Consider the following 13,922-nt stretch of genomic DNA (forward strand, 5'->3'; position numbering starts at 1 on the left):
AGAGAACACTCTCACTTTGCTTTGATGGGGGCAGTCACGACATCACATTCTCTCTCTCTATCTATTGGTTCTTAAATTCCATATCTTAGGTGTGTAATATTCCATTCAACATATCAATATATCTATCTATACCTGGGGCAGCCACGGTGTCACACACACACACACACACACACTCTTCTGTATTTACACATTTTTTTTAGAATGTTGATATTTTTTATTTGACATGAAATATTTGAATTATATAAATGCAAAAAACAAAAAAATCAGATGTTATATATATGTAAATACATATAAATTATGTGATATGTATTTAAATTTTGCCATCAATCAAAAAGAATGCACAATAACACCTTTGCGAAAAAAAAAGACAAGCCTTAACTTATTTTGAAAACATACTCAGGGCATTATAAATAAAATTTATTTACATAAATATCTACTTTGCCCTTTTTTATAAAACAAACAGTCACCAACTAGGAGGGAAAAAATTTGCGTACATAAGACGTACGCAGCGCTGCGTACGTCAGAGGTTATTCAAGGGGTACAGGAGAGTCATATTCGGGTTATACCCCCCTTAAACTTTCGTGTAACTCTCTTGTAACCTCCGTGTAACTTATTTGTACCTATGAAACTATAGAAACACGAAACTCATTTGTAGGTTACAGGTAATTTACAAAAAAATTACAAAGATATACCGTTCTGTAACCCCACTTATCCTCCGAATAACCCCTAGCCTTATATATACAAATATTTTCCAACCACGAGACGAAAAGAGCATCACGTCAGCTCTCTATCCGGTGTACAAACACTGAAAAATCCGAATACAATAATCCCCCAAATTATAGGAGCTGTGTCGACATAGTGTCATACCTGTCGATCACGTGGGGCCGCCACCGGAGATTCCATTGTCCACCGGATCGTACCCCACGCCACCAAAGGGGACGACTTACCACCCGACGACCATCTTTTCCTTCCATCTTCTCTACCCCCATTCTACCGAGGGTTTGGGTTTCCGAGATGGAGTTCCAGCAGACATCGCCGGTGGATTCTTCTGTTTCGGTTCCTGCGCTGGAGATTTCAGAGGATCTGTCCGCCTCGACAGTCTGGGACTGGGGTAACCTCCTTGATTTCGCGCTTGAGACGGAAGATACTTTGAGTCTTCCATGGGATGCCGCCGATCTTCCCCGGCTGCCGTTGTCCGAGGTGGAAACCCCCGCTGATCCGCCGCCTGTTATTGCGCCGGTGGCGGGGAGCTCGAATCGGGTGAGGAAGCGAGATCCGAGGCTGGTGTGCGCAAACTACCTGGCCGGGCGGGTGCCGTGCGCTTGTCCGGAGGTGGATGAGAAGGAGTTGGAGGGGGATGAGGAGGAGGAACAGGTGTTCGGGGGGAGGAAGAGGGCGAGAGCGGGGGTGGTGAACGTCGGGGTGCGTTGCCAGGTCCCGGGATGTGAGGCGGATATTAAGGAGCTCAAGGGCTATCACCGGCGCCATCGGGTCTGCCTCCGTTGTGCTAATGCTTCGTCAGTGATGCTTGATGGCGAGGAGAAGCGGTATTGCCAGCAGTGTGGCAAGTATGTGAGTTTGGTTCTTGATCTCTGCAGGTTCCTTTTGGTTTTTCCATGGGAAATTAGCTGATTGAAATTGAGGCTGCATGGTTGCTTGTGCGGTTTAGCTTATTTGACAAAATTGATGCACACAATAATTGACTTCAAGCAGTTTGAATTGTTGCGTATTTGCTATTAAATTGTTGATAACTCAATATAGAATAACGATAAAACGGGAACCAGAAAATTTTTGCAGTGTTTAGTCCCTTGCAATGACAATACATGATTTCTACGAGCGGGACTAACTTGGGTGATATCATAATTGGGTTACATAGAAAACTGGATTCTTTGAATGTTCATGCCAATTTTTATACCGAAATCTCGTGTTCTTGATTTTAGGATTGGTTATTCTATTCCTAGAAACTGCTGTTGACTCCCTAATGTGGGTTACCGTTTTGCTCAGCTGTAACCATTCTAGCAAAAGCGACTGCAGGTCTATCAGGTTTCCTTGTTTATAAGTTTAATGAAGCTTCTCTATGTTGAATAACTTTCTTGTCATCTTTCCTGTGACATTTGTATGAGTACCGTTTTAACTGAGCACCTTGTAAGACTAGACTAGTTATTTTGGAGGGACATCGTTTAGCTCAGAGATGTAAGTTATTTATTGTCGTATGGTCAGACAAGACGTAATGAATATCCAGAATTATCAGTGCTTCATAGACATCCATCCTTACGGCTTAAGACTCTGTACATTTTTTTAATTTGTGTCAGAAGGTGTGGTAGTGAAAACAAAGATTGTATAAATTTTTTAAGTTGTTTAAATTGTTGAAATGAGAAGGATTCAACTTAGTGGAAGAATAAGGGCGATGAAGCGAAAAAGCGATTGAAAATATTAGGTGAATGAAAGCATTGGAAGGGATGCAAGAGGTAAAGAGAGAAAAACTGAAAAATCTTATGGTTCAGGATGGAAGGAGGATCAGTCAAAATAAAAATGTCAAATTAAAAACATTTGTTATTTCACCATTAATTATTTGAAATACCTGAATGGCATTATTTATAGATATAGGCTTTATTGAAAATGGCAGCACTATCCATAAATAAATTTAAAAAATCAAATTAGTGTCATTTAAATCATTAATAATCAGCGTAAATACAAATAAGGATGATTGAAAATAATTGTTTATGACTAAGGGCTACGGTAGGCTTGCGCTACATCAATTCCTTTGTATTATAAAAAACATAACTTTGGAGAGTTTTAAATGTTGTTGGAGAAAGAATTGGTCTTTAGTTGTATTATAGAGTTAGGAAAATCATATCTTGAAGGAGAAGTGATAATGCTAAATTTATTCCGTGTTTGAAGTGATGAAGAAGAACATTATCAACATCAGCAATATTGGCAAAAAAAGTCATCTTCAATCCTTAAGATTATTACTACAACTTTGTAAAGGTACTTTTGAAAGATTGGAAGTTTTCGTCCATGTTGCTAGAGTTATGCTAGATTTATTCAATGTAATTAAAGTGTTAGTTGATTGAAGCTAACCTTTTGTGCATCTCATAACCAATATGAAAGTAATATACTAAATTTTTATCTTTGTTGTAATTTGAGTAGTAGCAGATCTAGTGACTAGATTGTAATATTGGGTGATCAAATCATTAAAAGGCTGAACATTTTTGATATCTTGGGGCTACTGTTCAACATCTCCACTTCATCCTTGTTTTTTGGCTTCAATCCTTGGAATAGCTTTACAAGTAGATGTTGCAATTGCTCATTTTGTTAGGCTTTCTATAACTAAGGTCTTATTTGAGATCACTTTTTGTTTTTATTTTTTTTGTTTTTGAAAACAAAAAATAGAAAAAAAACCCAAAAATAGTGTTTCTTTATTCATTTTTTTTAAATTTTGTTTATAAAACATATAAGATTTGTTTTCAAAACATCAAAAACACAGAAATTGTGTTTTTGTTGTTTTAAAAAAAATATTTTTCCGAGCATTACCTCCTCTGCTTGCTGCACGTTGACGGCTCCTGTCGGCCGCCGTCTGCCGCTCCACATGTAATTCTTTCTGCCAAGTGGAACAAGAAAGACGTTGTATACGTCATGAGAGAGAGCTTAATTCTGGAGCGCTCGTAGACCCAACTTTTTTATAAAAAAAATATAATTTTTTCTTAAAAAAAATACTCAACCGAACACGTTTTATATTTTTTATTTTTAAAAACGTATAAATCATAACAGTACTAAACACATTTTCTAAAAACAAAAAACATAAAAAAAAATAAAATAGTCTACAAATAAAAATAAAAATAGAAAATAGAAATGATCTCAACAGACCCTAAGAGTTTTTGTGGAATTGAATGCCACTGAACTTTTTCATAAGGTATGAATTGGATTTTTGTCGTTCGATAATTGACAGAAAGTATAATTTGATAACATACTAACATAGTTCTTTAAAATTGTGCAATATGAGGCTCATTTTGAGCCCCACATCAACACTTTCTTTAAAAAAAAAAAGTCTCAATGAGGCTTGCCGTAGGGTGAGCCATCTTGCCTAATAAAAGACATTTGTTTTTTGAGTCTATCATCAAGTTTTTAAAAATAAAAAACAATATGAATATAACTCACCTATTAATCTTCACGCTGCACACACTCAATAACAAAAAGTAAAAAGATAATTTATTCAGATAAAATTATGCCGTTGCTCTATATTTCAACATTTTAATTACTATTTTTATTGGTGATTTTTTATTAAAAAATAGAATATTAACGAGATTTAAAATAAGGAGGAATGAGAGAATATGAACACGGCTAAAGATAAAATGCGAGTAAACAATTCATTATGCGGATGATTAAAACTAAAATTAATATGGTGATGAGAGTAATATAGACTTTGAAATTTGAAAATTAAAATGTTAATGGCTTGTTATATTTTTTGTTTAAGTGGGGGGAAATATGAGTGGGACAGAAATATTTATGTTGAACTTATTTTGTTTATTATGTTTTGATAATTTTATATTTTATTTTAATATCTTAGTTTACTTTGATAGTTTAATGTTCGTATAACCCATCTTTTTTCATAATTTAATGTTAGCATATTACTTCTAATTTTACATAAGTTATTTCTTTTTTACTCTGAGGAGTGTTTTTATATTACTTTTTAATGTATTAATAAGTTAGAATTTTATTATGTTCTCTCTTACTTCACACTTTATATTTTATAGAATATTTATTAATTTACACAATTTTTAAATCTGAGATTTACACCTTGAAATACTTTAAGGCTTATGTATGATCTCATGGACGATAGTGTTTCAATACTCAATAGCTCAATTTTAAATCATACATCATACTGCTTTTCTTGCCACAATTTTGGACAAATCTTTGAATGTTTCAAGGCTTATTCTGAGTTTAGAAGCCTTTTATTTAAGTCAAAAGGATATTACACATATGGACTTTTTGGTCGAAGATCAACCTTTTATTGTCCAAATTTGTTCTCAAAACCAAGACTTGGGTTTAGTTTCTTTTCAGTTGAAATTGATTGATGCTTCTGTTACTTCAAATCACTGATAAATTTATGCAAGTTTTTGAACTGCCTCAATATCTTCTCTTTGGTGAACAAAATAATGAATATTGGCACATGTGTTTTAATCTGATTACAACATTTAGAGCGTCGACTTTCTAGTGGATAAAATATTTCACCTTTTTTTATACCAGAAGGGGCTGAAAGCCTGAAATCAAAACAGAGAACTAACTGATTGAATCCTTGTCATTATCGCAGGAAATGGATTTATAAGCTCACATCTTTTCTTCCATTATAATATGTTCTCCACTTGATGAAATTATTCACGAACCTATTATTTATATTTAAAACTGATAACTAATCTAACTAGTTTTGGAACCTTTTATGCTAGTCATTGTTTTTTTTTGGATCAAACTACGTGAAATATGATTAGACATGCTAAGAAATAAGGACTCTACTATTTTAACACAAGCAGTAATAAACAGTCTTCAGTATTATTTACCTGTATCAAATTTTGATGAGTGATCTATCTATTTGTGCACTATAATTATTGTTTCCCAAATTATTTAATAAAATAAAAGTTCAAGTCAAATGGCAAAACACCATGCAGTTTCCTATCTCCAAAGCTACTCAAGGGCCTCATTACCTATTACCGTAATCTACACAAACGTGTGAGGGCCACTTGCATACCTAGTATTGATTGGGCTAAATAATTTTATTATTGTTGTAGATGATTACTCACGCACAATTCAACTTTTTTCTTGAAAAACAAATTCAATATAATTACAATCTTCCTCATATTCCGTATAAATGATCCTTAACTAATTTAGCACTAATATTAAATGTATTAGTCCTTATAATGGGAAAAAAATGTTTTAATTAAACCTTTCACTCTTTTTCTTACTAAGGTTATATCATTCATGGCTCCTCTTGTGCTAACACATCACAGTAAAATGGTATTGTAGAAAGAAAAAAACGACATCTCCTTGAACCACTAGATTGTTTGAAAATGAAGTTTCTAAACTTTATTAGATAGAAGCAACCCTTTACTGCCTCATTCCTACTGAATTTTCTTTTTAGGGGAATATTACTAAGCAAAACATCAATTGAAATCCTCACCAATTTTTTTCCATACTTTCAACATTCATGCTTCCTATAAAAACTTTTGTGAGTATTGCCAGTATCTCACACCATTAAAATACTAAACTTATTTGAAGAGCTATAAGTGCATCTTCTTGGACACCCTTCGACTAAAAAAAGGTATAAGTCTTACCGTCCTAGTTCCAAAAAATTCAGCTCCATATATATTACATTTACTAAAGAACAAGGATTGTATGACCCTATTTGTCTTCAGGGGAGCCTAAAAATGAAAATATATATTTTTTTCTCAAACTCAATCTTCCAACAATCCAACTGACTTACAGGGTCTCAAGCAAATCCAGAGACTTCCTTATAAATAGAAGTAAGCCTCTTAGATGTCAATTCAAACAAAATTCTATATAATGAACCTAAACCATCACCATTAATTATAGTGAAGAAAAGAAAGAAGAGTTTTAACACTGAACCAAAGCTTGCACAACCATCTGCATTCATGCAGATCCTTGAAATCCATCATGATATACACAGTCCAATTACATCAGCAAAACAAATCCAATCATACACCTAACACTATATTGCCGTCTTTATTTAGCTTGCCAAAATTTCATCTTCTCGGAAAACCTTTTATATTTGGATAAATAATATCAATGTTCCAATAACTGTATAAGAAGCGTTTGAGAAAAGAAAGCCATGATCAAAGAAGTGTCCTAAAAGAAAACCAAACTCGGGAGATAATAAAATTGCAAAAAAAGAGAAATTAATTGAAAGTAAGCGTGCATGCATTGTCAAACCCAATGTAAGTGTGACATCAAACGGTATAAAGCTCCCTTGTGCCAAAACGTTATATTATACTTATGGAGTTGATTCTAGGAAATCTTTACACCAATCACAAAGCTAGACACCTCTAGGATACTTATAATCTCGACAAATAGCCTCAACCAGCCTTTACAACTGCTGAATGTAAAAAATGCATTCCTACATGACAAACTTGGAGAAATGTTCGCACAATTAACACCACATTCTATTCTAGATTTTAATACTAGTGATGCATACAGGTTGAACAGAAGTTCATACGGCCTCAAAAAATCTTCAAGAGTATGGTTTAGGAAGTTTACGAAAGCCATGGAATGGATGAACTTTAAACATAGTCTTGTAGATCACATTTCATTCATAAAGAAAGCCAACAAAGGCCAGTCACAATCTTCGTAGTGTATGTGGAAGACATGATTGTAATAGGAGATGATCTCAAATGAATAAAAAATGTGAAAGATTAATAATGTATGGAATTTCCACTAATGATCTGGGAAGGCTCAAATATTTTTTACAATGAAGTGGTCCGCCCAAAAGTTGAAATAATAACCTCTCAACAAAAATACATCATAGATCTACTGAACAAAACATGTATGATGGGATGCAATTCTTATGAAGCTCCAATTAACTTCTGCCCCAAATTTAGAAAGGCATATAACAACTCCGAATGACAGAGAAAGATATTGACGATTGATTAGAAGGCTTATCTATCTTGTCCACACAAAATCTGACATAAATTATGTTGAAAGTACTTAAGTTGAAAGTATTTTAAGTTAATTTATGCATAATCCTAAAAAAATGCTTCTTTAGAAGTAATACAACTCTTCGACTTCTCAAAGCAATGTAAGAAAAATAATTTTTTCTTAAAAAATAACAGAAGCAATTTAGAAGCATATACAAAGATCTTGATTGGGCAAGATGATTTACAAATAAAAGGTCTTAATACTGCTTACTGCAATTTAGGTGGAAATATGATCACTGGAGAAGAACGAAGCAATCTGTAATCACTAGATCTAGCATTGAAGCCAAATTTTAGGCAATATCTTGAGGGATCTATTTGCTTTTATGGATCAAATTATCTTGGATGACTTAAGAATAAAATGGAGTATACTATGTAGTTATATTATGTTGATAAATTATCCATCAACTTCGTAGACAATCCAACCCAATATGACCAATGTAAATACAAAAAACTATCAACATTTCGTTGTATAAAAATAGCGTAATCATATTTATCTCATATGTCCTAATATGCAACTAGTTGGAAGACAGCATAACCAAAGGATTGCCAAGATCTAAATTTGAGAATCACTTCTAAGTTATGAATGAAAAATATCTACTGGACTAGATAGATACATTATGGACTGTTAGCAGTTTTAGAGGTTAGCTTGGCACTTTGTGGGCTCTTCAAGGTGCGAAATCTTTCTTGGGTTTGTAAGAAAATAGATTTGTGCAAGCTATAGAATATTTTCTTTATTGCCATTTAATTAATAGTTTTCATATATTGAGGGTTTCAAGAGTAACCTAGAATTCTGCTATATAAATAGTAGGACAAGACCTCCTGTTACTAGACACAACTATGGTGTGACACTGTGTCTTCTTACTGTCAATGGGATATAATTTTTGGGGTGTTTTTTTTTTCTTTATTATTTAGTTGTATTGGTCTACGACAGTTGATTGCAGTTAATTTAGTCCTGGTTCTGATTTCCAAGTTTTGATTAATTCTGTTGCTTTTCTGTCCAGATTTCATGTACTGCTTGACTTTGATGAAGGTAAGAGAAGTTGTAGGCGGAAATTAGAGAAACACAACAGAAGGCGTCGGAGAAAACCTGCTGATTCAAATAATGTAGTGGAAAAAGAAAATCTATCTCAGGCAGAACTACAAGAAAATGTCTTTCGTGATTCAGATCAAATACAAGGTATTTTTTTTTATTGAATAATCTTCTGATTTCTTTTTTTTTTGGGTTGAAAATCTAATTTTTGCACTTTTCTTAGTTTTGAAAGTTTGGATAAACATAAGGATATTGATGTAATAAGCTTTGTTTAGCATCATTTGCCTTGTCCCATTAATTTATCTTTGGCTTTAATAACCCCCTTCATTTATTTCTATCGAATGTTTTATTAGGTAACTGTAGCTTATGCCTGCCTTCTGCAGAATTTTTTGTCACATTACACTTGATCCAACAGTTCTCTTTCTATTCAATTCATTCAAATTGTATTTCCTGCATTATTGGTTCCTTTTTTCTATCATAAGCTTTGGTTTGCATATCATGCAAAGTACAACGACAACAACAAGTCTTTATCCCACTAAGTGGGGTTGACTACATGAATCCTTTTTCTCCATTGCTTCCTATTGAGTGACATATTTTCATTTAATTCTTATAGATTTATAGATTTAGATTATTTTTTATACAATCTGTCCAATTTTGTTTAGGTCTATCGCAGTTTTTCTTAACATAAATCAATCTAAAATATTTACTCTCCTAATAGGATCATCAGATGGTTGGCTTTAATGTGACCAACCATCTAAAATAACTCTCTCTAATCTTGTCTGCCACTGGAGTTACACAAATCCTATCATGGATATATTCATTTAGCACTTTGTCTCTAAGTGTCAAGCTACTCATCCACCTAAGCTTTCTCGTCTTAGCAACACCTAACTCTATTTTATGCTTCTCTTTTAAAGGTCAACATTTTGTGCCATAGAGCATTGCAGGTCTCACCGCCATCTTATAAAATTTTCCTTTCAGTCTGAGCGGTGCTTTTCTATCACATAATATGCACGATGCTTTCCTCCATTTCAACCAACCAACCTGAATTCTACTTATAACATCCCCATCTCTCTCACCATCATTCTAAACTATAGATCCGAGTTATATTGAACGATCACACCTTTTAGTGATTTGATTACCCATAGTTACAATTTTGCCACTAGAGCTACTATTAATAAAATTATATAGAAATTCATTTGGCTGTATGGTTCGAGTATGCAATGCTCTTTTATTGCTGCTTGGAGTAAATTCCTTGAAAATATCCTTCACTTATTTAATCCGTGCAGGGACGCCAGAAGCTTATGCATGCAAAGCTGTTGATAATGGTGAAAGCAACAATTTAGTAGATGGGGAGATGTTTTTGGATTGTGAAAATGGGAATGGTTTCCCTGGATGTTCATTTACTGGAGTTGAACAGGCCCAAACCAAAAGTCCTCTATTATTTGCAGCTTCTGCAGAAGCTCGTGTAGATGACAGAAAAGACCATCCACAATCTGCCTTTTCGTCCACAAGTTGTGATAAAAAGGCTTCCTATTCGTCAATGGTGGTTTAAATATGTCCTTTTACCTTTCCTTCATGTTTAACATACAAAACGAATATTTGAGTTGTTAAAATATACATGCCATATTCACGGTCAACAGTTTGAACCTACTGACACATTTTTTGTTTGTAGTGTCCTACAGGCCGCATATCATTTAAGCTTTATGATTGGAACCCTGCAGAGTTTCCTAGAAGACTACGACTTCAAGTAGGCATTGTAGTTTTGACAAATTTTTTTTTTTCATTGGTTTTAACCATTTAATCTGTGCCATTGTCAAACATGCAGATATTTCAGTGGTTGGCAAGCATGCCGGTTGAGCTCGAGGGGTATATTCGTCCTGGATGTACAATCTTGACTGTATTTATTGCAATGCCTCAACATATGTGGGAAAAGGTACTATTATTTGGGATAAATTAGCATCAGCTGTCTTTAGGATATTTGCTTCAACCATTTTGGTTCGATTTGAAACTCTTACTTTTTGTAATGGCAGATGAGAAGTCTGTAGAGCTTGAATGATATCTAAACTTACAAATACTTTATTACAACTTTGAAATATTTCTTTACGAGTATTTTGTTGAGTGAAATTCTACATCTCGAATTCATGCACTGTGTTATTTTTATTTTTCCAAAGAGTTTGTCACACTCCGGATCCCAAGTCAAGAAGACGGTACACCCTGACAATGTAAGGCCTATGAAAGAATGTTAACATGTTTTGTATTCTTAAAAGGAAAGATCATACACAAACAATGAGTATAATAAACAAGGAAAGACAATTTTATTTCATTTCATAAATAAAAGTCAATAATTGATACGACTGAAAGACAATAAGAAACTAAATGAAATGACAACCGACAAGTAATGATCAATACCCAAAAAGGAAATACAATAACTAATGGAAAAAACTAAACATGCTCAAAATTAAAGTCTAAACTTGGATAATTTGATCAGATGAGACAATCCTTCGAGCGACAGAGTGTAACCTGTTATTTAAAAATTCAACTGGTGAGTTTGACAAATCAAACATGATAAATAACTATTATTTTCTAAAACGTAAATGACAAGGAATTGGGGCATACGGTATGAGCAATAAAATGAGTGATTTATTATATGTATAACATAATTTGTAAAAAGAGAATCACATGCTTATGACCATGAATATGAGTAACTTAAACTCACGCTGATTGACACACCTAGATATAGTTGACAAATCTTCAACTAGCTAAGAATCTAATACAAGTAGCAATGATGACACTTCTAACAATGAATGGCACGGTTATTGCATAAGAATAATCAATTTTTATCTTGAAGCGGATAATAGAACTCTTAAAAGTCTTAGCGACTCAACTAGTGTCAATTAATAGGTCCTATATCAATTAGACTTCTAATTGTTAACAATTATACAAGTCCAGACGTTTAACTAATTAGTCATTGTTATTATTAGTTAAACTACTATTATTATAATTTTGAAGGAAACTACGAAACTAATTAATTTTAACTAGAATATAGTTTATCATGATTAAAATACATTTATAGATACATGTGTGTGTGTGTGTGAGGAGAAGGGTTTGGCCCTTTGATGGTTGCGAAGGGGAGGGCTATTTTTCTCTGGCTTAGATCCTCCTTAAAATGAACCAGAGGAATGCTAAGCGCGGGAAGGAAAAGTAAAGACAGAAAGTATCGCGGGAGCCCAGAACGGGAAGGCAGCATCGAATCAGATCCTGAGATTTATGCGATCGAATGATTTGTGTGATCAAATGGGGAAGGTGGGCAGTGTGGCTTGGTAGCGGGAGAAAAAGGAAAGAATTTCAGATCTTACATTGGTAGTTACAGAGTGTTTGGGTTATAGTCAACATGATGTTGTGGTTTAAACTAGTTAATGATAGGTTTATAAAGTGTAGCCTAAAAGAGTTAGTTATTGCTTTGGAAGTTGTGTTGAAAAGATTTTTCAGATTTTTTGTTTAGGTGTGAAATTGGTTGAGGGGACATGAGCATCTTCATAATCAATGGATGAACTATGTGATTAAGGTTAGACAAAACATTTTGAATCAATGTATCGTAGAAATCTGTTAAACCCTCAAGGCAGATAAAACCATATCATAGTAATATTTTCTTTTGTTTTGCCTGATTGATGCTGCTATGTATTTCACTGCTTTGACTGACCTGTATCAAAGAAGAATTGATTCTTGTACTTACTGTAAACAGTTATCTAAAGATGGGGCTCTCTATGTGAAGCATTTGGTCAATTCATCCGAAAGCTTGCTGTCTGGAAGAGGCAACATTCTTATATATCTTAGTAGCATGATCGTTCATGTTTTGAAAGGTCCGTAGGTTTATCAAATGGCTTTTTATATCTTCTTTTCCTTATGGATCCAATGCCTTTTTTTGTTCTGATTTCCTTCGGCGGTTTAATCCTACATCTAATATTGTGAAACTCTTACATATTTGTGGCAGAAAGTTGCCCAAAAAAGTTAAATACTTTATTTGAAATGAACTAGAATTCTCAATGTGTTTGTATTCTATGTCTATTATATGCGTTGTTATACAAGTGAAAACAGTTTATTAAATTCAAGTGTTTTTATCTCTGTTATTGCCAACGGATTCTAGACATTTTGTTGATTTCATAATAATATTATGGAGTACACTAGTTTAGTTTCTATCCATGTGAGGTTTCCAACGTGCAAATTTGTTGTTATAATGATTGGAGTTTTCTCTGTTTTTGCTCACAAGTATAGGGAATATGACCTTAAAGGATTTCTATGGACATAAACATGGCTAACCTAAAGAAATAACCAAAAATGTACATACAAAAGCTATAGAATTTTTAAGTACATTGAGAGGCAAAAACCCTAAGCACGATAGAGAAACTTGTTGACCTCATTTTTGTGAGGTCTTAGTCTCCTACTCTTAGAACCTAGGATCTAGCCTTAGGAGTTCCTGGTTGACCATCCTAGCGGACTAGTAATGGAGCCCGCCTCCCGTAGAACTTCAAGCCACTTCTTGACTCATTTTTGTGAAGAACTCGCATGAGTGGTTCCAAGCACTCAACTTTTAGTTGCAATGGCTAAGGACCAACATGTAGAGGGCCCGAAATTGAGTTCCTATAGGATCAACAGCCTTAGGTGAACCCTTTGTGACTCGATTACTCGCGAACGCTGCAATTCACACACGACGTTGACTTGAATCAACTAGCCCGTCCGTGAACTCGTCCGGACGACCCCGGATGACGAAACGGACCGCGCCAACGCGTCTGGAACGTCAACTTTAGCTAGAAAGGACACCTGCATTGTTATGGTTTTACACGCGCACATATGGCACGGAAATCGATGCATTTTTTTAGCGGTGCGCGGGCCCGGGCTCAATCCAGGTCCGACTTGGGTTCGATTCGGGCTGAACACGGTCTAATTGCCTCAGCTTATATAAGTTTGAATTTTGAATTTCAAAATTTAAATTTATCATTTAATTCCTCATTAAGCTTTTCCATTTAAGCTGGCTGCCTGAAAGGAAACAAATTAAATCCCCGCCAATTGCTTCTGAATAACGGCTCTCGAGCCCGCTCCTTTCATTAATTCGATCCCGCTCTCCCTCTGCGCTAGAGAGACTCCTGTTCGCCTTCTCCCCCTCTCTGCACAGCGCCTCTTCCCTCTCTCGC

General features: G+C 34.5%; 1 protein-coding gene across 1 annotated transcript in view; it reads left to right on the forward strand.

Moving 5' to 3' along the window:
- The first annotated feature begins 746 nt into the window (after window positions 1-746).
- Window positions 747-13,922, forward strand: part of LOC110022067 (squamosa promoter-binding-like protein 9) — a 44,234-nt gene continuing 31,058 nt past the window's right edge. Inside the window, exons 1-6 of the mRNA XM_020720849.1 lie at window positions 747-1,568; window positions 8,705-8,880; window positions 10,020-10,276; window positions 10,406-10,480; window positions 10,559-10,666; window positions 12,476-12,593. Of these exons, the coding sequence (XP_020576508.1) occupies window positions 1,015-1,568; window positions 8,705-8,880; window positions 10,020-10,276; window positions 10,406-10,480; window positions 10,559-10,666; window positions 12,476-12,593 (1,288 nt within the window). The 5' untranslated portion in view covers window positions 747-1,014. The remainder of the gene's footprint in view (window positions 1,569-8,704; window positions 8,881-10,019; window positions 10,277-10,405; window positions 10,481-10,558; window positions 10,667-12,475; window positions 12,594-13,922) is intronic.

The sequence above is a fragment of the Phalaenopsis equestris genome, unplaced genomic scaffold (genome assembly GCF_001263595.1).
Source record: "Phalaenopsis equestris unplaced genomic scaffold, ASM126359v1 Scaffold000002, whole genome shotgun sequence".
NCBI classification, from domain to species: domain Eukaryota; kingdom Viridiplantae; phylum Streptophyta; class Magnoliopsida; order Asparagales; family Orchidaceae; genus Phalaenopsis; species Phalaenopsis equestris.